Source organism: Tachyglossus aculeatus, chromosome 7, assembly GCF_015852505.1.
Source record: "Tachyglossus aculeatus isolate mTacAcu1 chromosome 7, mTacAcu1.pri, whole genome shotgun sequence".
NCBI classification, from domain to species: Eukaryota; Metazoa; Chordata; class Mammalia; order Monotremata; family Tachyglossidae; genus Tachyglossus; species Tachyglossus aculeatus.
In genome coordinates, this window is record NC_052072.1 from 33,296,692 (window position 1) to 33,321,819 (window position 25,128).

Consider the following 25,128-nt stretch of genomic DNA (forward strand, 5'->3'; position numbering starts at 1 on the left):
CAGCATGTAAGATTTGTCCTTATTATATTACTAATAAATGGGAGCACATGAGCATTAAATGTTCAGTGTCATCTAGACCTATATTGAGATACCATTTACAGGCTGTAGGAGGTTTACAATCTTTTTTAAAAACTGTGCCTCATCTGAAATATCATTTCCCCAGATACCATCTTCCCAACTCCAATTACACAGGTACAGGAATACTGGTAGTGTGGAGTGGAATTTTCCTTCTGGGTTTGCAAGAGCAGCAGTAGCCAGAGGAGGTGACTAGAAAAAAACCAAAAACCTCCTCTTTTGCCTTTGATGTTCAGGCTCTAAACAAGGTTCTGGCTCATTTCTTTGTACCCTGGTGCTACTGCTTTTTGCCTTCTCTCTGGAATTCTTATCTTCAGTTTCCAATTCAAATCATTGTCGGCTATAATGTCTGACCCTCCTATAGTGCTTTGAAGTATCTTTAGAAACAGGACTGAAGGCTACATTAATTAAAGGGATCAATCTATCAATCATAATTATTGAGACATTACTGTGTGCAGAGTACTGTACTAAGCACTTGGGAGAGAAGCAGGGTAGCCTAGTGGATAGAGTACAAGCTTGGGAGTCAGAAAGGCCTGAGGTCTAATCCCATATCTGCCATTTGTCTGCTGTTTGACCTTGGACAAGTCACTGCACTTCTTTGCGCCTCAGTGCCCTCAACTGTAAAATGGAGATTAAGACTGTGAGTCCCATGTAGAACAGGATCAGTTTCCAAACCGATTTGCTTGTATCCACCCCAGTGCTTAGTACAGTGCTTGGCACACAAGAGCTTAATAAATAGCACAATTATTATTATAATAATACAGAGTTGGTAGACACATTTCCTGCCCAAAGCAATCTAGAGGGATTGGTTACTGTGCAAATCTCTCATAACTTTTGTGATTATTCTGAGCATATTTGAGTGGGATTTTTGAAGTTCTTGTTTCTGTCCTGAAACAAGTTCTGGAGTTCCAGACCCCACTCAGCCTCCTTCCCTTCCCTGTCCTTCTTACATAATTGTTTTGTCTTGCTTTCCCTGTAAGTTATGCCACTGATGCTGTTGGATTGGTTGGTGGTAGGGCAAACCTAGTTATAGTCAAGCAAAACTTATTTTCTTACTAATTCAGAAATGGCTCTTGTCAGGACAAAAGACATTCTGGGCTGCCTGCCTGTAGTTACCTGGCATATATAAGGATTTAGAGATCTTTTTGGAGATGAGATCAGTGCTGTGACCACTGGCTCCTTGATGATCTAGGTGGCCATGACCCTGAGAGGTCAAGTCCAGAGCCATTATAGTCACCCGTACTCCTAGACGACTGGTAGCATCATGACCTGACCTGAGGTTCAAAGGTGTTAGTGTTTGAACCAAACCTAAGGTCATTTCATACCTGCCACCCAGGATGATGCCAAACTGTCTGAAAATGTGAGAGTGAACCTGTGGACTTAAGTACCAAAGTATTCCCTTCTGTTGCTCTAATTTTCAGCCACTTCAATGCCTTTGAAAATGTTCAATTTCTTCTCCCCATTCCCTTTCCCCTTTATTTCTTTTTTTAATACTGGAGTGCTAATTTTTAAAAAGGCAGTGCAGGCCAGCCAAAATCTGGCAGAATCAAAGTTACTGGAATTTCATAGAAGACATTAATCTTCCTGTCTTTCTGATACCTGCCAGAAGAAAGGAAAGAGAAGGTTTTAGGGAAGGTCTTTGAACCTAAGTCTGATTGCTCTGAAACTTGTTTCACACAGTTCCAAGACCATGGGGAAAACTAAGTGGCAAAATTCCAAGGGAAGTGTTTACTGAACTTTTACTTTTAAAATGTTGAAAAGTGAAGGACAATCAATATGTGGATTGTAAGCTCGATTATCCAAGTTAGGCTTCAGAGATGCAGCCAGGCTTCCATTAAAACCACATCGCCTTTCCAGTACTGTGTCTCTTAGGAGGATTGTCAGGGCTGATGGGAATAACCGTTCCTCTCCTTGCATACTCCTGTGCCTCTGGCTTCACTACAGCTAGGTTGGTGCCACCATCAATATTACGTGAGACTAGAGTGCTAGATAGATGAACCTTAATATGTGAGTACCAATTTCCTTTCCAAAATCATCCTAGTTCAAATCCAAGTCAATGGTATTTATTGACCTCTTATTTTGTGCAGAGTATTATTCTAAATGTTTGAGAAAGTACTATAGAACACACTGGATAGATGTGATCCCTCTCTGCAAGAAGCTTACAGCCTACAGAACCATTTAGTTTCATTCCAACACTACCTAATTCACTATTTAAATACCTATTTCCTGTCTTCTGGAATGACCTTTTAGATTTTTTTTCCTCCTCACTTGAGAGGGTGAACTTATTCGTTTTCCTAGACTAGAGAAGGAGCATGGCAAGGTGGATAGAGCATGAGCCTTGGAGTCACAGGACCTGGGTTCTAATTCTGCACTCTGCCACTTGTCTGCTGCATGACCCTGAGCAAGTCACTTAACTTTTCTATGACTCAGTTTCTTCATCTGTAAAATGGGGGTCAAATACCTGTTCTCCCTTCTACTTATGTGGGACAGGGACTGTGTGTGACCTAATATTAATAATAATTGTGGTATTTGTTAAGCACTTACCATGTGCCAGGCACTATACTAAGCGCTGGGGTGGATGCAAGCAAATGGAGTTGGACAGTCTCAATCCCCATTTTACAGACAAGGTAACTAAAGCAGAGAAACATAAAGTGACTTGCGCAAGGTCACACAGCAGACAAGTGGCAGGGCTGGGATTAGAACCCATGACCTTCTGATTTCCAGGCCTGTGCTCTATCCACTACACCATGTTACTTCTCACACCATCCTTATCTCATATCTACTCCAGAGCTTAATACAGTACTTAGAACGTATTAAGCGCTTAACAAATACCACAGTTATTATTATTATTATTATTATCATGTAGCTTTCTTCCCACACTCTATGCTGTCAGCTAGTTCAGCTGGATGCAAGCCTCAGCCACCTCATGTTGCTTACTGGATGAGAACTGCTTTAGAGGTAAAAGGTTAAATATCACCCTTTTAAATTGGCAGGATTAACATTGCTACAAATTAAATTCAGAAAGTCGTCAACCCTCAAGATAGATCTCTGACCCTCTGACCACAGGACAACTTTCCCTTAGAGGAGAAGAGGGAGACCCCAGTTTCATTTAAGCCTAGGAAATCATGACAAATTCAAAACATAGTCATTCTTACAGGGTGAAATTAAGTGGAAGTAAGTAACTTGAAGAACAAAAAATGAAATGCATCAATATAAATTGCGGAAAGACTAAGCACAAATGATAGAAAAAGATCTGAGGATCATAGAAGACTGAGGATGATGTAGAGCTATTAGAAAACTTAATGTGATTATAGGCTCTTTTAAAGTATGACATGCAAGAGTTTGGTTGCAGTATCACACTAATTTCAGTATTGGACCACTCTTAACTATGCATACCCATTTTCTCATTATGTGTTACCGCAAAACTTCCCCTGTCATACTCATCTGTTGTCAAGTGCACAAGCAGTTTCCTCCCGTTCCCTAGCACTCAGTCCAAACAAACCTGTTTTGTTGGAATAATAATAATAATAATGGCATTTATTAAGCACTTGTTCTAAGTGCTGGGGAGGTTACAAGGTGATCAGGTTGTCCCACAGGGGGCTCACAGTCTTAATCCCCATTTTACAGATGAGGTAACTGAGGCACAGAGAAGTTAAGTGGCTTGCCCAGAGTCACACAGCTGACAATAGGTGGAGCTGGCATTTGAACCCATGACCTCTGACTCCAAAGCCCGTGCTTAGCCACGCTGCTTCTCAGGTGCTTGGAAGAACATCCTCTAATTCCCTACCAATATTCCAATAGACCAACACTTACTGGAAATGTTGGAAGCCTGCATAATGGAAGAATTGAGTGTACTGTGTTGTTTTGCTTCATTATTTTGAAAAATGAGGAGAAACTAGGGAGGTAACAGTAAAGAAGAAAAATGACTAGAGGGTTGAAAAATATGGTCTCTAAAAAGTTAAAGGAGTTAGGCTTATTAAGCAAGAAGAACACAAAGAGTAGATTGAAAGACAATAAATGTCTTCAAAAACATGAATGGGTATGGCTAGGATAGTTGATTCCTCATGCTCAGTCTTCATAGAGGTCTGGACAAGAGGACATGGACTGTCATTTTAGAAAAGATAATTTTATTAAAGAAGAATTAAATCATCAGGTCTGCTAATCCTGGGTCAGCATACCATGTAAGGCTATGGAGTCTTTGTTCATGGAAAGCTTTAAAAAGAGGATATTTATAAAGATAGTTTAGACGAAGACTCTCTTGAAGGCAGATCGTTGAATGAACTAATTGCCTTTCAAATTTCCGTGGGGCCCTTTGGATTCTAGAGGAAGATGGATAGAGTAATTGCTATTTGTAAATTATTTCAAGGTGGAAACCCATGTCCCTCTTTCCTTAACACTCTTTTAATACCTGTTTCTTCATCCACATAATTCTGAATGGTGCGTGCTCATCATTATCCAAAGAGGAGAGGATCCTGCTCAATTGAATGAGAAAATTAGTAATTTGTCTCAGCCTGGTTACTGGTGAATCGTTCATCCAGGCACAGAAACTGGACCTTTGAATAGTAAAAGTTCATGCAATCATTGGTGGTACCTAAAAAGAGGAGCCTTTTGGGGTATTCTTTTACTCTGCTTCTGAGCCCCTTTGACATACTTGCTAAATCACTGAAGTCATTAAAGCAGATCATGTTCAAGGTCCAGTTGTGCATCTTTTATCTCCAGTATCGGTATCCTGTGAGGGATGTGAGTGAGGCTTGCAGATTTGAGAGGAGCCTCACCATTGGCTTTAAAGCACTTAATCACCTTGCTTCCTCCTACCTCACCTCATTCATTCATTCAATCGTATTTATTGAGTGCTTACTGTGTGCAGAACACTGAACTAAGCACTTGGGACGTACAAGTCTACAACATATAGAGACGGTCCCTATCCAACCACGGGCTCACCTTGCTACTCTCCTACTACAAACCAGCCCACACAATTCATTCCTCTAATGCTAACCTTCTCACTGCACCTCATTCTCATCTATCTCACCACTGATCTCTCACCCACATCCTACCTCTGGCCTGGAATGCCCTCCTTCCTCATATCAGACAGATAATTGCTCTCCCCCACTTCAAAGCCTTTCTGAAGACACATCCCCGTCACAAAATCTTCCCTAACCAAACCTGTCTCTTCTCTTCTTCCACTCACTTCTGCATGGCTCTTACTTGCTCCTTCATTCATCCTCCTTCTCATCCCCACAGTATAAATATGTATAATTTATTTATCTAGTTATCTATTTATATTAATGTCTGTCTCCTCCTCTGGACTGTGAGCTCATTGTGCACAGGAATGTGTCTGTTGTTGTATTGTAATCTCCCAAGTGCTTAGTAAAGTGCTTTGCTCAAAGTAAATGCTCAATAAATACGATTAGAGAGAGAGAAAAGGTGGAACAACTTCTGGGCACTGGCTTCCCTAGAGATGGTATCACCCAAAGGTCCAGGGGCTATGTCTTTTATAAATTATAGTTAGCTCCTTGTTTGAGGATATAACAGTGGAATCTCCCACCATGAACAATAGGCAAGCATCAGCCCTGAGACCTCAGGACTGTTAAATCCTGCTGTTTATCCTCCTCCTGCAACAACCTCCTGCTGTTAAATCCTAGAAGTGACCTTGGGCAAGTCACTTAACCCCTTTGATCCTCAATTTCCTTTTCTATAAACTAGAGGAAAGGTCACTGCTTGCTACTTCTTAAAATAGGGGACAGTCTTTGATCTCTTGTCTTGTATCTACCCCAGGCCTTAGCAAGCATTTACTAAATACCATAATGATTAATTATTCTACGAGGAAGACAGAAGTACAGCAATCTTGACCAGCAAAATTGCACACAGAGGGGTTTTTTTTACGTGCAGAACTCATTAACAGCCAAAGTGACTGTAACATAGTGCCAATACCATACTGTAATATCATGATCCAGCCAGTGGTTGCCTTGACAGCTACCAAACACCTCAGACACCAACTTAATTGTTTCTGGATATCAAAAGCAATTATCTCCCTAATCACATTCCTTATTCCTCTAGCATTTTTTTCCTCTATTCTTTTTTTGGCCAGTGGTGAAAGCAGAGAACATTTGTTGAAGGAGTACTGTTTGATAAATCATGTTACATATTAGTAAATCATTCTCACTCTGATTTCTACTACTGCCCTCCATTTTAATGTACTTGATTTTATTAAGTGCCAGTACAACATGTTCAAAACAATCCTCTTAGGAATCCCGAGTCTCAAGGATTACTCTAATCAGTACCAATATGATGTGCTGAGACTTTTTCCAAGCCTGTTTAACCCATCCACAGTATCTTGAAGGTGTAAATAAGTCTCGCCTTTGAATGCTGGGATCCAAGGTTAATTGTCCAGGTAAGAGGGAGTGAAATGGAACCTATTGGACAGTAACTGCCAATAATAGTCTCTGATCTTTACTTTTTAGAGTCTTTCATTTTCATAGTAGAGTGTGGCCTAGTGGATAGAGTGTGGAACGGGGAGTCAGAAAGACCTGGGTTCTAATCCTTGCTCCACCACCTGTCTGCTGTGTGACCTTAGGCAAGTCGCTTCACTTCTCCATACCTCAGTTACCTCATTTGTATAATGGGGATTGACTGTGAGCCACATGAGGGATTGGGACTGTGTCCAAACTGATTAGCTTGTACCTACCCCAGAGTTTAGTACGGTGCCTGGCACATAGTAAATGCTTAACAATACCATTTAAAAAAACAGTAGGAGATGTTCACATAATTACATCTAGAAGTGACATATTGAATCTCAAGATAATCTTTTAGGGAATTGGAAATGGAAATGTCAGTCTATTTCTAATTAAATTCCCTCAGTATTTCTGGAGAATTTGTAATATATGTGGAAAAGTGCGTTTGATGGAATGTGAATATGATCACATAGTTATGCAACTAGGTTGTATGTAAGGTACATTATTATAATTATTATTATTATCATCATCGTACAGGGATTGTCTCTCTTTGTTACTATATTGTACTTTCCAAGTGCTTAGTACAGTGCTCTGCACAGAGTAAGCACTCAATAAATATGATTGAATGAATCAACGAATTTGTTAAGCACTTACTATGGGTCAGGCACTGCTCTAAGCACTGCGGTAGATGCAAACTAATAAACTGAACTCAGTCCCTGACCAACATGGGACACCCAGTCTAAGTAAGAAGGAGAACGGGTATTTAACCCCATTTATGGATGAGAAAACTGAGGTGCAAAGAAATTAAATGAGTTGCCCAAGATCACACTGCAGGCTTTGGCAGAACTGGGATTAGAACTCAGGTCTTCTGATTCCCAGGCCCATGTTTTTTCCCCATTAGGCTATGCTGTTTCATTACCAAGGAAGGGGAAAGAAGAACCACCAATACTTCCAAATGTCAGGCCATGGTATCAGGAAGGCAGCCATTTAATTAAACAGAAATTGAGCTTGGTATTTCAGTTTCAAGAAATTTTTTTGGTTCTACAAACTGTTATTCACAAAAAGTGGCTTGTAGTAGAGAATAATAATATACTTGCTTTGAAAATATAGTTATATTAATTGAAGAAATGGAGGTAGAAGGCAGCTGACCAACTGATGATTAACAGGAACTTGCAGGATCTGTGCATTAAAAAAGATACAGTGCATTAAAAAAAAATGAAGAACAAGTTGTCCAAATAGAGATACAACATATCCTTGACAATTCTGTGAAGGCCAGAAAGATTTTTTGCAAAGGTTTTATTCATCTAAAAACTTGCTGCAGTAATAGTAGGCCCCATGATAGTTCAGTTTGATACGAAATTAGAGATGAAAGGTAGCCAGTGGATACATTTTTAAATTATTCAAATCTTTTCTTTTCTCCCAATTTCCACATAGTAGAACTAGTATCCTGCAGATTATTGTTGGTTCTGGGTCAAATTGCTTAATGTCTTTTGTATTTATATGACCTACTCTGCTAGTTTTAATCTGGTGCTCATTTTGCTTATGATTTTGTGACTTAGAAGGTTTTATCCTGAAATGTTCAAAGGAAAACATGATTGCTTGATAAAATCTGACATAAAGGTACTGTCTATCATGAACACAGTCAGTCAATCATCGGGAGCTTTTACTATTTGCAGGGCATTGTACTAAGTGCTTGGGAGAGTACCTGAGAAGCAGCGTGGCTCAGTGGAAAGAGCACAGGCTTTGGAGTCAGAGGTCATGGGTTTAAATCCCGGCTCCGCCAATTGTCAGCTGTGTGACTTTGGGCAAGTCACTCAACTTCTCTGTGCTTCAGTTACCTCATCTGTAAAATGGGGATTAAGACTGTGAGCCCCCCGTGGGACATCCTGATCACCTTGTAACCTCCCCAGCACTTAGAACAGTGCTTTGCACATAGTAAGCGCTTAATAAATGCCATCATTATTATTACTTGCCCTCAAGAAACTAAGCTATCAGAAAACATTCATTCATTCATTCATTCACTCAATCATATTTATTGAGTGCTTACTGTGTGCAAAGCACGGTATTGAGCACTTGGGAGAGTACAACACAACAACAGACGGACACATTCCTGCCCAAAACAAGTTCACAGTCTAGAAGGGGAGACAGACATTGATATAAATAAGTAGATAAAAACATAAATTACAGATACATACAGATATATACATAAGTGCTGTGGGGTGGAGGGAGGATGAATGAAGGATCAAGTAAGAGTGATTGAATAAATACGATTGAATGAATAAGAGCCGCACAGAAGGGTGTGGGAGAAGAGGAGAGAAGGGCTTAGTCAGGGAAGGCTTCTTGGAGGAGATGTGCCTTCAGTAAGGCTTTGAAGTGGGGGAGAGCCATTATCTGTCTGATCTGAGGAGGAAGGGCATTCCAGGTCAGAGGTAGGATATGGGTGAGAGGTCAGTGGCAAGAAAGATGAGATGGAGGTCCACTGAGAAGGTTAGTATTAGAGGAATGAAGTGTGTGGACTGGGTTGTAGTAGAAGAGTAGAGAGATGAGGTAGGAGGGGGCAAGGTGATTCAGTGCTTTAAAGCCAATGGTGAGGAGTTTTTGTTTATACTAAGCACTTGGGAGAGTACAACAACAAACAGACATATTCCCCTGCCCACAACGAACACACAGTGTTTCCAGTCTGCAACCTCCCTTTCTATTTTTGAAAGAAATTACAATTGTTTTTATATACAGGTTGGGTCTGCACAGCACAAAAGAAAGTGGAGATTTAGCAATTGTAAATTTGCTCTTTGGAGACAGCCAGATCTTATCACTGGGAACAAAGCATCCACTTTGCATTGAACCAAACACCATGAAAAATGGACTTCCTAGCCAGAGCTATCAAAAAATGCAAAACTTGCTTAAATAGTGTCCTAAGGACAATGTTTTAAGAGTGTCAGTGTCCACTCTTAGGAGTGACAAATTTCCCATTGCGATTATCACGGCAGAAACATCACAAGAGAATAAGCTATTTCCCACTCCTCATTGTGTGTGTGGCCACCAGGTTGTGAGGTCCCCCAAAATCCAGCAACCATAGCTGTTTGACCACATATTTCCCCTTTTTGCTGTTTTTGCCACTTTCATTTCGAAAGAAGTGATTATTCTTAAATGCTGCTTCACACAAAGTTGTTGTAAAACATTGACATCAAGTACCATTGACAATTGTCAATTGACATCTTTAAAATGCTTCATTGTTGAAAGTAGACTAAATGTTTTATTAATTCAATTCCTTGTAGTTTGACAGCAGAGTACGTAGAATTTGATGAAAATATGGTTGCCCTTTAGAATTACATAGAAAGGAAAATAAATGAGAAAAAAATAAATGTTTAAGTATGGAAGGCTCATTGAACTCTAAGGAATTAACATTAGAGCTGATGAAATTTACGTGAGAAAGATAAGGATGATGTGATCATCAAGGACCTGATACATGAAAGATTTACTTCTAGGCTGATGCTAAATTTTGGAACTGATTTTAGGATACGAGAAATGTGCCCAATGATCATCATAACTGGCTAAGAATCTAATGTAGGGAGACTAGATGTCATGCAGGAGGGGCATCTATTTTATAGTGGGAGATTTGTCTTGAAATGAGGCTCAGGGAGGAAAGTGTGCCAATGGGAATGTCTCAATGGGGCATCCCTTCAGGGAAGAGAGGAGTGCTTTGTTTGGAGTATTCTTTATTAAGAAAGAGGACAGTCAGCCAGCATCTAGACTCTGGGTGATAGAATATTTTCCCTGAATTTACAAAGTCAGAGGACATGGGTTCTAATCCCAGCTGTGCCACATGTCTGCTGTGTGACCTTGGACAAATCACTTAACTTTTCTGTGCCTCAGTTCCCTCATCTGTAAAGGGATTTTACTGTGAGCACCATGTGGAACAGGGACTGTGTCTAACCTGATTACCTTGTATGTACCCCAGCACTTAGAACAGTGCTTGACACATAGTAAGTGCTTAACAAATACCACAATTACTATTATTATTTCAGAAAGGCTCAGAGTATTCCAGGACTCCTCTAGAGTCCAAGTAGGGTCTAGGATAGCATTAGGAAAGGTGTTCTTGTTGCAAATGTATCCAATTTGTTCCTTCTTGTCTGGCAGGGTCACTTGACCAAGGGCCTCCAGCCTAGGCCCACTTCCTTTAGGACAGGCCTCCAATGTTGTCAAAGCAGCCCAACACCACCCCTCTCTCATTTTCTGTCCTGGCCATTAGCCAAAAATCCTGGCCGCTAGCCCTGATAAGTTTGGTGTCACTGCCTGAAGACAGAAGCTTGCACATGCTCTGGGACTGAGCAGAGGCAGGAATAAATTCTGGCCTGGAAGTCCCACTGGTCTCTGTGGTCTGAGATCCCGTAATAGTTCAGAGGTTTCAAAGGCATTTGCGGGGACCCAGATCAAACCACATACGGTCCCCAGTTTAGGAGCAATCCAGTATAGATGGCAGCTGGAGTGGCTTTGGATCCTTTGAACTATCTTGGGTCCAATCTAATTCCCCATGCTGGTTCTGGTATGCCCTGAGACTGCTAGGTGGTTTGGAGTGAGGACAGATTGCACATGAAATGGATTTTGCCCCATGCCCTGCTTATGCTCCTGAATGGACAGTTTCTCAAAGCTCTGTTCTTTGCTATTCCATAATTGCAAATTTTCTAGTGGCCGAGGGGAAGTTTGTTAGAGTTTCTCTGAGACATGGGGATATCCATAAGGGGACTACTTTTTTTTTCCTCCTTCCAAATTACAAATCCCATCCCACCTGCAACCAGTCATTCCTCTTTTCAGTAATATTTCTCTGTATTTGTAAAACACTTGGGAAATGTTAAAAGGTTTTGGGTGAAATGGGCAATTTGGTGTTTATTCATGCTGACCCTTTTCCTTTTAATGTATGTTACAAGTAACATTTTCAGAACTGAAGGAAAATATACTGAGATGGTACCATTTTTAATTGTCTTTAATATTTTAAATTTTTAATTGCTCCATCAGATAAAAGTGAAACTTAAAAGACTACATATTTTCAATGTCAAGTCAATTTGAGTCCCATTTAAGGTTTTTGTGAAGAAAGAGTGACATCCAGTGGCTTTTTGTCTTAATCACAATTTTATTTCCTGGAAGTAGACCTACAGTCTGCAGGATTTAATGTTGTCAATCAGTCAATAAATCCATTTGCATTTACTGAGTACTTACTGTGTGCTTGGGGAAGTACAATAGAATTAATAGACACGATCCCTGACCTCAAAGAGTTTGCAGTCTAGCAAGGGATCATGAGCTCATTATGGGCAGGGAAGATGTCTGCTAATTCTGTTGTATTGTACTCTTACTAGTGCTCAGTATAGTGCTCTGCACATAGTAAGTGCTCTGTACATAGTAAGTGCTCAGTAAGTACCAATGATTGACTAATTGGAGAGAAACAGACTCTAAAATAAATTAGGTAGGAGGGAGAAAGAAAAAGGGGTGTGTTCATGAGTTAGTTCTTAAGTAACAGGATTTGCAAGATATGTACAAAAGTACTATGTATGATTGTGAATCCCCAATTGACACAGAAGTGTGAAAAAAAGAAATAAAAGTGCCAGGAGGGAATTAAGGTAGGGAAGGAGATGTGATTTCAAAAGGGGGAGGAAATGGAAAGGGAGGGAGAAAGGAGTTCCAGGCATAGGGAAGAACATGAGCAAGGTGCTGGAGTGGGAGAGATGAGAACAAGATTGTGCCCTGGCATGAAATGATAATAATAATAATAACAATATTTGTTAAGCACTTAATAAGTGCCAAGCACTGTTCTAAGTGCTGCAGTAGATATAAGACTTCTAGACTGTGAGCCTGTCTTCTAGACTGTGAGCCCGTTGTTGGGTAGTGATCGTCTCTATATGTTTCTAACTTGTACTTCCCAAGTGCTTGGTACAGTGCTCTGTACACAGTAAGTGCTCAATAAATACAATTGAATGAATGAATATAAGGTAATTAGGTTGTCCCATGTGGGGCTCACAGTCTTAATCCCCATTTTACAGATGAGGTAACTGAAGCACAGAGAAGTTAAGTGACTTGCCCAAAGTCACACAGCTGACAATTGGCAGAGCTGGGATTTGAACCCATGACTTCTGACTCCAAAGCCTGTGCTCTTCCCCCCCACCCATTCTTATAATTAGCAGTAGTCCCACATTCATTCATTCATTCATTCAATCGTATTTATTGAGCGCTTTCTGTGTGCAGAGCACTGTACTAAGCGCTTGGGAAGTACAAATCAGCAACTTATACAGATGGTCCCTACCCAACAATGGGCTCACAGTCTAGAGGGAGACAGACAACATGAAGAGCACTGTGAACCAGGGCAACTGGGCTAATGTGAGAGCACTGGCTACCCAAAGACACTCAATCTGCTAATGACTGACAAAAATGAAGTTTACACCAGTTTAATAAGAACCTGCATTCATTTAACCCAACGATAAATTCAGAAAGAGCTTAGGACATTGGGTTAGAGGAGCAGAGTTTCCATCTCCTCACAGCTCAGCTTCCAACAATCACAAAAGTCAGAGCCTCAGCCTTCCCAATATTAAAAGAAGGCAGGTTCTTGCTGATGCATCTCCCTGCTATGCTGGAGCAGAACAAGGGCTTATGAGTCATCAATCAATCAATCAATCAATCGTATTTATTGAGCGCTTACTGTGTGCAGAGCACTGTACTAAGCACTTGGGAAGTACAAGTTGGCAACATATAGAGACGGTCCCTACTCAACAGTGGGCTCACAGTCTAGAAGGGGGAGACAGAGAACAAAACCAAACGTATAAACAAAATACAATAAATAGAATAGATATGTACAAGTAAAATAAATAGAGTAATAAATACGTACAAACATATATACATCTATACAGATGCTGTGGGGAAGGGAAGGAGGTAAGGCATGGGGGTAGAGAGGGGGTGTGGCCAGACAATGGGACCATCTCTATATGTTGCCGATTTGTACTTCCCAAGCACTTAGTACAGTGCTCTGCACACAGTAAGCGCTCAATAAATGATTGAATGAGCAGACCTCAATCTTGTACAACAAATGACAGGCAGAAGCTCTCACTTGCTGCTTCTCCCTGTCAGAGTGGAGCAGCGCAAGGGTTTTATGGAAAGTTCTCGTGGTGTGAGAATAGAGTGACCTCTCTCCCAGGTGGCCGCCCTTATTCTGGTGAAGAAGGGAATGACAGAGGCTCTCACTGTTGCTTCTTCTTGCCAACCAGAGTTATAGCAGACAGTGATCATTTCTTCCTGGAGCAAGAGCATTCTAGGGAAAAAGTGTTTCCATTGAAATGAACATTTTGTCCACGTAAGTACCTGGGATGAGACATAAATTTCTAACCTCAGTATCAAAGCTTTGTAGGCAAAACAGTCATCAGGGACCACTTATCCTTACCTTCGATCCTCCCCAGGAATCCTGGCAACAGAATGTTAAAGGGCAGGGACAGCAGCACTCCTAGGCCCAGCTGTCCTACACTGGCCTAGGAAGAAATAATAATTCACTATTATGCCGGCCTGAGGAATCAATCAATCAATCGTATTTATTGAGCGCTTACTGTGTGCAGAGCACTGTACTAAGGGCTTGGGAAGTACAAGTTGGCAACATATAGAGACAGTCCCTACCCCACAGTGGGCTCACAGTCTAAAAGAGTGGGCTCACAGTCTAAAAGAAGAAAGAAGAGGAAGAAATCCCACTCAGAGATGCTCTATTGCCACAGCTCATCATAGCCCCCATAAACTGTGATTATAAGTATTAATGATCAAACTTCCTTCTATAGGTATGAACAAGAGGTTGCAAATATTTTTTGCCAGTAAGAAACATGCAGACTCCATTAACTTTCTTTCCCCTCTACTGCCATGTGGTCATCCTCAGAAAGATCTGAATCTTTTCTTCACTTTTTGTTTTTCCAGGGCCAGCCAGGAGAGCTTGGACCACAGGGTCCTATCGGACCATGCGGAGTTCCAGGACCCCCTGGGTTGCCAGGAGAGAAAGGAATGAGAGGGGATGATGGATTTGCGGGAGCAGCTGGAGAAAGGGGAGATAAGGTAAGAATGATAAGCCTCATAAAATAAAAATAATTAATTACTGGCAAGCAGTGTGGCCTAGGGGAAAGGGCACAGGCCTCAGAGTCACAGGACTTGGGTTTTAATCCCTGTTCTGCCACTTGTCTGCTATGTGACCTTGAGCAAGACAAAAATTATGTGTGCCTCAGTTTTCTCATCTGTAAAATGAGAATTAAATCCTACTTCCTCCTACTTAGACTGTGAAACTCATGTGAGACAGGGACTGTATCTGATCTGACTATCTTATGTGTATCCCAGTGCTTAGTACAGTTCTTGGAACATAGTAAACATTTAACAAGTGCCATAATGATAATGATAATAATTATTATGATTGTTAAGGAAGCAGCATGGCTTAATCGAATGAACATGGGCCTTAGAGTCAGAGGATCTGGGTTCTAATCCCAACTCTGCCACTTGTCTGCTGTGTGACCTTGGGCGAGTGACTTAACTGCTCTGTGCCTCAGTTTCCTCACCTAATTGGAGATTAAATCCTACTCCCCCCTTCTTAGGCTGTGAGCCTCATATTTGACAGGGACTGTGTCCAATCTGAAGATCTTCTATCTACACCAACGTTTAGAACAGTACTTGGTACATACCATAATAATAATCATAATTATTATTATTACTAATAAGAAAAACTACACTTTAGTGTTAACTGCCATTATACACAAACTTAAAAGATACATATTATTCAATAGGTTAGTATATTGAAGACCTACTTTAATATGAGGCATTACTATTTCACAAAGTTAATCTATCTGACTTTTTGCCCAGAGGAATGATAGTGTCATATTTTGTTTTCTTTCTAATTTTACCAGGGCCCAACAGGAGTTCCTGGCTTTCCAGGTTTGGATGGTGTGCCTGTAAGTAATGAACTTACCTAAAAGCAAAACCATATGTTTTACAAATGTAACATTAGGTTTCTTATCCATTTATACTCCTATGAATAGGAATTTTTAAAATATAGATAATGGTAATTCTTAGAACAAAAATTCACTGCTGGAAAAAAAAAATTGGTGGGCTAGAACGTTCATAAAGGAGATTTCTAAAATATGAATCACATAGAAGGTCTGGTTCGACATTTTGAAGTAAAACTTTGGAGTGAAAAATGAAGGCAAAGGGCCAAGACCCAGAGACCAACCAATTCCAGTCACCATCATTTCAAAAAATCAAAATCAACCCTCTATTATCTCATTCGTTAAAAAATTTCCTATGTATTAAGCCAGTGTTTGGGCTAGTTAGGACTAGTTTAGCATTAAGGTAGGGGGTGAGGGTAAAAGATACCTGTCAATAATTGAGCTGTCAATGAGGGATTATAAGGATTGATTTGTTTGCCTCCATTCATCATAATGCCATAAAATTCTCCATTTCTAATAAAATAGAGGCAAAAATGTGAGATTTGGAGACAAACCCCTTATTGTATATATTTATATATATATGCAACTGATATAACTGCTTAGCTGTTATGCTTGAAATATATGACCTTGTTTCCTATGTAAAATGACTGAACTTTTTCTAGGGCTACCCAGGACCTCCCGGATCAAGAGGTAAACCGGGTTTAGATGGCCAAAATGGTTCAAGAGGAGATCCAGGCATTCCTGGACAGCATGGATACCCAGGGCCAATTGGCCCAGCTGTAAGGCATATTTGAAATCTAAAATCTCTTCCCAGGGAGAGCATTGATTTTAGGATGGACCTTAACCCTCAGTCTATGATTGATAAATTGACTGCTTCATAATCCTCTCATCTTTAGCTCATATGGAAATCTCAGAAACCTCTGAAAGGGATTATTCCTTCATGCTTCTTTCAGTAATTTAGAGACCCCTGATTTGGCTTAAGGGTTTACTGTTGACTTCATTTGGTATATTTAATCATTTCAGTTAATAATAATAATAATAATAATAATAATGATGATGATGGTATTTGTTAAACATTTACTATGTGCAAAGCACTGTTCTAAGCACTGGGGAGGTTACAAGGTGATCAGGTTGTCCCATGGGGGGGCTCACAGTTTTAATCCCCATTTTGCAGATGAGGTAACTGAGGCCCAGAGAAGTTAAGTGACTTGCCCAAAGTCACACAGCTGACAGTTGGTGGAGTCAGGATTTGAATCCATCACCTCTGACTCCAAATCCTGGGTTCTTTCCACTGAGCCATGCTTATCTGAAACATGCCACGTGTAGCCTACATACATATTTAGATATATTCCTTTCCAAACACACTTCAGATTGTGTCAAACTCTCATCCCCAAATATCCCAGAGGTATGTCACTTCCCCAAATCCAGTATCACATATGTGAAGCTTGAGAGCAGCTAGATCAACTTTTATGTTACTATTATTGTTATTATTATTGCATTGGTTAAGTATATACTATGTGTCAAGCACTGCTGTAAGTTCTGGGATAGGTATAAGTTAATCAGGTGGGACACAGCCCCTGTCCCACATGGGGTTTACAGTATAAGTAGGAGGGAGAAAAAGTATTTAATCCATATTATATAGTAGAGGAAACTGAGGCATAGAGGATGTTAAGTAGCATGCCCAACATGAAAGCAAGTGGCAGAGCTGGGATTAGAATCCAGGTCCTTTGACACCCAGGCCTGTGCTCTTTCCACTAGGCCATGCTGCTTCTCATAACATGAACTTGAATCTGTTTCTGATGGTTATTGGGCTCGCAAGATAATCAATCAATCATATTTATTGAGCGCTTACTGTGTGCAGAGCACTGTACTCAGCGCTTGGGAAGAACAAGTTGGCAGCATATAGAGACAGTCCCCCCCACCTGCCCTACCTCCTTCCCCTCCCCACGGCACCTGTATATATGTATATACATTTGTACGTATATTACTCTATTTTATTTGTACATATTTACTCTATTTTCTTTTGTTAATATGTTTTGTTTTCTGTCTCCCCCTTCTAGACTGTGAGCCCGCCGTTGGGTAGGGACCGTCTCTAGATGTTACCAACTTGTCCTTCTTTCCTTCCTTCCTTCATTCATCCAGTCGTATTTATTGAGCACTTACTGTGTGCAGAGCACTGGACTAAGCGCTTGGGAAGTCCAAGTGCTTGGTCCAGTGCTCTGCACACAGTAAGCGCTCAAGTAAGGAAAAATACATAATTCACAGAGCTAATTGTTGAGAAGAAAGCCACAAAGGATTTTTCTGAGGGAGAAGGTTGCTCTGTACAGGTGAAAAAGAAAGCAGCTTTGGATGCCGAATTTGTGGTGAAAGATCCTGTAGGAAAAAGATTGACTGAAGTCACAATCTAAAGGAATTTTGAGATCTTGACTGTGAGCCCACTGTTGGGTAGGGACCGTCTCTATATGTTGCTAACTTGTACTTCCCAAGCGCTTAGTACAGTGCTCTGCACACAGTAAGCGCTCAATAAATACAATTGAATGAAAGAATGAATGAATGGGCTATCTGCTACCACCGCTCTTGTCTGCTCTGCTGCAATTTGTCCACCAAATGCCCTAGCTCTCAAAAGAGTGAAGTCTAGCAACTCCTGTTCTCCCACTTGCTCTCTTTTACTGCCCATTACAACCCTCCACCAGTGTTTCAGGCTGTTAGGCCCATATGACCTTTGCTAGTTATTAGGCAAAGGGAGTTCATTTCACAGAAGTGGGAGAAATCTCATTTTATAGCTGAATCCTAGTATTCAGGAAAGGCTAAAGGACGCTCCACGGTAATTACTTTCAGGCTAAAAATTGTGTGAGGAAGAGAGCCCTTGGACATCCTCTTTCTAAATAAACAATACACGCTTGTTTGAATGAATCTCAGCAGATTCAAACTATTTTTACTGAAAATATGTTTTATTGTAACTGGTACTATGTAGGGTAGACCCAGACTAACTTTTAAAGTGTTCTTTGAAAGGAGAAGGTTGTTATTGTGATGTTTGTTATACTTTGAGTTGATGGTACAGCAAATACATTAAAACATATTAAATTCTTTTCATTCTTTCATTCAATCGTATTTATTGAGCGCTTACTGTGTGAAGAGCACTGTACTAAGCTCTTGGGAAGTACAAGTTGGCAACATATAGAGAGGGTCCCTACGCAACAGTGGGCTCACAGTCTAGAAGGGGGAGCTCACAGTCTAGAAGGGGGATCTCACAGTCTAGGACTCTTCTCATCCACATCCATGGTTCATCCAGCTTTCAGTACTACTTAACCACGAAAGAGAGATTTGATATATGGGTTCTGCATTTTTGAGAAGTGAATTCAATTATGTGTGCGAAATCATTAGCTAGAAGCTGTGGACCAAAAACTCTCAAATGATAATAACTTAAAGCCATTGAGGGAGGGGCACAGGGAATAATAATGGTAATTCAGTTTAGGTACTAGTGAACAAGAAAATAGAATGTACCACAGTTTTGTTTAGATATTTCGTTTAAACATTTTCAGGGTCTACCTGGGCAAAAAGGAGAGAAAGGAACCTCAGCATACATTGCAGTGAAAGGCCCACCTGTAAGTATCCTACATTTTTATCCATTGTTGGTCAAATGTGTGAAATTTTTGTAATTGAATAATTATTTAATTATTTGACAAAGCCATTATTGCCCTAATTTGATTGTTATATATATTTTAAAGAAGTCAAAAATACTAGGATGAGGAGCCATTATTATGCATTAGCTCTTTTAATGTTAAAGTATATTCTCTTCATGCCCAAATTTGACTCTGAGTGCTTGTGAATGTTCAGGTTTTCTAAAATGATTCATGCATCATCCATTCATATTATATAAAGTGTGAAGATTATTGATTTAAGAATTTTCTACACTATCACAGCAATATGGATCATCCCATTATAAACACTGGGATCAAACCAATTCCAGTTATTATACCTGCTTTTTGAAAAGCAGGAAAATGGCAGTTGGTAATAGAATCCTGTAAATGAAATTACTGTTGAACCAATATTATGCAAATAGTGACGACTCACTGCTCAGCTGTGTATTACTGGAATTGTCAGTGTCCTCTAAGATCAGTTTGCTCCATTTTCTCAAAACTTGTAAATGAAATTGATTATTTGGGAATGTGGGGAAGTTTAGAGTAGGTTTCTTAGGGCTTCTCAGATCTCTCTGAAGCCTTCTGTAACAGTTTCAGTAGAGTTTACAAGATTAACCCAACTTCTAAAATCTTGCTTTCAAAATGATACCAGCTTATTATTTTCTGCTGAGAGGAGTTAGGATGATATGAAACTGTATGGGAATTTTGGAAGCATCATTAATGTTAGCTTTTGGCACATCGGCAGAGTTTTCTGGCTTGGGATGCTGTTCAGAGCAGACATTATGTAAACTGTACCTAGGATATCCTTCAATGCTGAAGGTATTTTCTAGGTTCTTGATGGCCTGTATACTCTGGTTCTTCCTACCAAATTATTTAAATTCTCCTGGCTCAACAGTAACAACTGACTACCAGATGTTTCAACATATTTGTAATATTTCAGAGTAAATGTACTCTTGGGCACTAGCAACTGTACAGTATTACTTCAGTGAAATCTTCAAAGAAAATTTTTGACATTGCTATGATGAAGGTAACTTCATCATCTATTGGCCATTCCATATTATCATTACAATAATGATTTTCAGCACTGTTAGTGATGACTTGGTCTATAGGCTATAATCATTCATTCATTCATTTAATCATATTTACTGAGCACTTACCATTTGTAGAGCACTGTACTAAGTGCTTGGAAAGTATAATCTATAATGCTAGAATGACAAAATAATGAAATTTTTCATAAATCAGCATTTCTGCTTTATGTGTAATTTAGCATTTTCCACAACTACTGTGGTAGTTGTAGAAGTAGTATTTAATGAGTGCCTCTCATTGAGATGTAAGAAGAGGTGTAAAACAGGCCCAAGAAGGGGAAAGGTTGGGCTAAGAGCAGAGTTCCTTCTACTAAATAATGGAAGGAAAGAAGCCACAACTCTGCCCATTCTTAACTTTCCACCGACACCCCTCCCTGATTCCTTTTCCCTTGGCCACCGAGGGTTCACTAGCTGCTTTTTTTTACCCTGAACAGTTGCTCCCATGCAGATTGGAGAGGTCCAGTCTCACAGAGCATTCCCATATCCCATTAGATCTACTACCCCTCTTTAAAATCCAGTCAGTCTAAACGGTATTTATTGTAGCCCCTACTGTACAAAGGAAGTTGGGAAATTTCCTCAGAATAATGATCCAGTATAAATTTAAGATTTGCCTTTCCCTTCAGTGGAATCCTAGTGATTATGAAGCTAACGTATCATCCCATTTAAAAAATTCACTAATGAAATACTTATTGTTACAGGGAGATCAAGGTATCCCAGGACCTCCTGGCTCACCTGTAAGTTTCTTGAATAATTTGTATGGTTTGATTCGACAAGCATAAGACATTTTCTTATTTCTCCAGTGAAATTTCTCTTTTGCTTTCCTGAATTAAGAAGCCGTGGGGCCTAGTGGGAAGAGCAAGGGGGTGGGATTTAAGAGACCTGGCTTCTAGTCTTGGCTACGCCACTTGCCTGCTGTGTGACCTTGGGGAGAACAGGATACTTTCCTGTCTCAATTTCCTCATCTGTAAAATGAAGATTAAATACACTCTCTCCCTTTCCCTTTGACTGTGAGTCCCAAGTAGACAGGGACTGAGTCTGATCTGATTATCCTGTTTAAACCTCATCATTTACTACAGTGCTTGGCCCATAGTAAACACTTAGCAAATGCCACAGTTATTATTATTATTATTATTATTATTATTATTATTATTATACATAAGGGCTGTGGAAAGAAACAAAACCTAACTGTTCTTAGTAGATTTTGTTGTCAATCTCATCATTCAGTGGAGTTTGTGCTGTTCCACCGCACTGTACTTTTCAGTGGCCAAGCAGGCTCACTCTGCTACATGATTTTGCTAATTCAGCTGAAAGTACTTCTTTGTTCGTATAAGAAAAAGGGAATTTCCTAAGTCTCCCAAAGTCACTCTTAGGCAGATAAGCTCTCCCATTGGAGCTTATGGTATCCATGATGGGGAATACCTAGGGCAGGCCAAAGGCTCAAACATAAATAAGATGCTTGAAGATGCTGGCATTCCTAGCAGTAGAACAAGAATGTGTGCTGGAGTCAAAGCTTGGGACTGTGCAGAGAGGCTGCCTTCTGAATCTGTGTTTCCTCAGTGACAAGGAGGTTCGCTCCAAGTCAGTTTGGGCCTCAGAAACCACACTGCTTCCTAGATGAAGAACACAGTGTGTTTGCCCATCCTTGCCTCAGGTAGAGGTAGTCAAATATCAAATGCATATGCCAGAATTCCATATTGTTAATGAAGAGATGAGAGTGGCAAAATGAATAGAGCATAGGCCTGGAAGTCCGAAGATCATGAGTTCTAATCCTGGCTCCACCACCTGTCTGCTTTGTGGCTTGGGTTAGTCACTTAATTTATCTGTACCTCAGTTACCTCATCCATAAAATGGGGGTTAAGACTATGAGGTCCATGTGGGACAGGGACTGTGTTCAACCCAACTTGCTTGTATCCACCCCAGCACGTAGTACGATGCCTTGTACATACTGAGCATTTAATAAATACCACAGTTATTATTATGCCAAGTCATCTTTCCCTCTTGTGAGCTAATTTTAGTCCACTGCTTAACTGGAGTCATAGATTCCACCCTGAGGGGGCTCTAAGACTTCCTAAGGTTGTGAGCCCGCTGTTGGGTAGGGACCGTCTCTATATGTTGCCAACTTGTACTTCCCAAGCACTTAGTACAGTGCTCTGCACACAGTAAGTGCTCAATAAATATGATTGAATGAATGAATCTGCAATCTCAACAGACCAATGTCAGTCACAGCCCTGTTAGCTGGAGGGCTAAGATATTGGGGCTGGGGCCTGCAAGGAGGTGATCAAGGTCAAAGGTCTCATCCCTTGGGGGAATGGAGGGGAAGCCTAGGGTAGGAGTCATGACTCTAATTCATCCGGGATTGGCTAGAGCCTTGATATGTGGTGCACAAATAGACTAAAGTTCCTCCATCTGGCAGTCAGATTTGAGGGAACAGGGATGGAAAGGTGTAGGCATGAGGAAGAAGTTACCTTACCTATTTCTCATTTGCCTTGGCCAAAATCCCTCTGTTGGCTTCTCCAATGTTAACTTTAGGCCAGTTGGTTTTGGAAAGGTGTAATTTGGTCAAGCTGCTGAATTGATCCTGTAATCTCCAGCTTGAAGATGTTTTGTCTAAAAGGATCCCACACATCTCCATAAGCGAAGGCTAGCAATTCTGTTCCCATTTACCTTTCAGGTTGTAATCTATTTTTTCATCAGTTAAATCATGGAAATATTAAATACTTAGTCCTAGTCTCCTCTTGTTGGGGGACAGAACAGGACTGCCCAAATGCCACACCGAGTGAGATTCCTCCAGCCCCCCACTAAGATAACCACCCTACAAACCACTTTGACATTCCCAGAATATCTTGAGGCTTAATCTGACAGAGGCTCACTGGCTGTGTGAGTCGGCTACATTTCTAGGGGCTCAGAGGGAATGGGGAGCAATCCTGCTTCCCAGAAATCCTGCCCTTGAAACAGACAAAGGCCAGAATTACTCCTATTTCAAAAACTAGAAGGAGAGGGAAGTAGGATTACAGTCTCTCCAGGGATTTGTCTGTGCCCATGGGGAGAATTGAGCTGGTAGTTTAATTCTGAGGCATTATAAGTAGGCATTTTTATTCATATAGAAGCACCCAAGAACCATTTTTTCTTTTTCTACTTACCTTGCTTGAAAATGCATTTCTCCCAATATGGAGACTCCTCTATGGGCCAGAAGTTAACCTCTTCTGATTACTTGTGGTCCATTTCAGCTTCTGTACATCCTCAAGACTAGTGTGAAAGCTCAGGCATGCTGCAGGCAATAGGCAAGGAATCTGGTGTAAATGAAGGAGAGCTCATGAAGATCTTTGAAGTGAAGATAAATGAAGATGAAGATTTTTGCTAATAAATGCATATTTATATTTGTTTTGTTTCTAGGGACCAAAGGGCCCAAGGGGAGCAAAGGGCGGTATGGGGGTTCCGGGTAAACCAGGTGCAGATGTAAGTCTTATATTAGTGTTCTGCTTAATTTGGATAATTTGGACTTGATTGCTCTCCTGGGAAAAACTGTTTTCCCATTCAGTCTATACTCATTGACTAAGCTAGCCCTTCTACCTGACCTTGGCTGCTGTTGCTGAGCAAATCCATAAGCTGTAAAAATTCCTTTTTTCAAAATGAAAGCACTTTGATTTTTGAGCAGAGGGTGTACTCAAAACCCAAAAGCAAGGAAGCGAAACTGACTCTTTGTTGTTTTGCTAACTTTTATTTTTCTATGGCTGGTTTAGGGTCCTCAAGGCCTTCCTGGAATGCCAGGTGTGCAGGTAAGAATTTTCTGGTTCAGGTATTTATATACAGGGCAAGATGATGTACTTTGATCTGAGAAACATACCAACAGGGAAAATCGAAAGATAATCAGTAACATGATCAAGCAAAAAATCATTTTTTTGCCTTTTATTGAGCATACATTGCCATTTTTTTAGGGCAATCCAGGAGTTGGCATTAAAGGACAAACTGGAGATCCAGTAAGTATGCATTTTTTATTAAAAATAGATTTAACCTTATGATATTTTAGAAGATTTTCTTTTTGGTGATTATACCTTCATCACATGCTATTTTTATCATTATATAATATTGCATTCTGTAGTTTCAAGTCAGAAAAAAGTCACGAGTGATCTTTGTGGACCCAATCAATAAATAATAATGATGGTATTTGTTAAGCACTTACTATGTGCCAAGCACTGTTCTAAGCACTGGGGTAGATACAAGGTAACTGGGTTGTCCCACGTGGGACTCACAGTCTTAATCCCCATTTTCCAGATGAGGTAACTGAGGCACAGAGAGGGTAAGTGACTTGCCCAAGGTCACACAGCAGACAAGTGGCTGAGGCAGGATTAGAACCCACGTCCTCTGACTCCCAAGTCCGCGCTCCTCCCACTAAGCCACTCTGCTTCTCAATAAATGGCTTTATTAAGTGCTTATTGTGTGCAGGGCATTGCACTAAACACTTGGGAGAGTAGAGTGGAACAGAGTTGGTAGACACATTCCTTATTCCCAAGGAGCTTACAATTGGGAAGGGAAGACAGACATTGAAATAAATTATGGGTATGTTCATAAGTGCTGTGTGGCTGAGGGTGGGGTAAATGTCAAGTGCTTAAAGGGGATAGATTCAAGTGAATAGGCAATGCAGAAGGGACAAGGAATAGGGGAAATGAGGCTTAGTTGGGAAAGGCCACTTGGAAGAGATGTGTTTTTAATAAGGCTTTGAAGGTGGGGAGGGTGTTGGCCTGTTGAATATGAAGTGGGAAGGAGTTCCAAGCCAGAGAGAGAACATGGACAAGGGGCTGGTGGAGAGATAGGTGAAATCCGAGGTGCACAGAGTGGGTTGGTGCTAAAGGAGTGAAATATGTGGCCTGAGATGTACCAGGAAATCAGCAAGGTAAGGTAGGAGAGGAATGCTGAGTGAGTGCTTTAAAGT

General features: G+C 40.5%; 1 protein-coding gene across 1 annotated transcript in view; it reads left to right on the forward strand.

Annotated features, from left to right (window-relative positions):
* The window catches only part of COL4A4 (collagen type IV alpha 4 chain), a 123,571-nt gene that overhangs the window by 12,651 nt on the left and 85,792 nt on the right, over positions 1-25,128 (forward strand). Inside the window, exons 5-12 of the mRNA XM_038749161.1 lie at positions 14,463-14,597; positions 15,434-15,478; positions 16,135-16,251; positions 19,015-19,077; positions 20,897-20,932; positions 23,592-23,654; positions 23,939-23,974; positions 24,134-24,175. Of these exons, the coding sequence (XP_038605089.1) occupies positions 14,463-14,597; positions 15,434-15,478; positions 16,135-16,251; positions 19,015-19,077; positions 20,897-20,932; positions 23,592-23,654; positions 23,939-23,974; positions 24,134-24,175 (537 nt within the window). The remainder of the gene's footprint in view (positions 1-14,462; positions 14,598-15,433; positions 15,479-16,134; positions 16,252-19,014; positions 19,078-20,896; positions 20,933-23,591; positions 23,655-23,938; positions 23,975-24,133; positions 24,176-25,128) is intronic.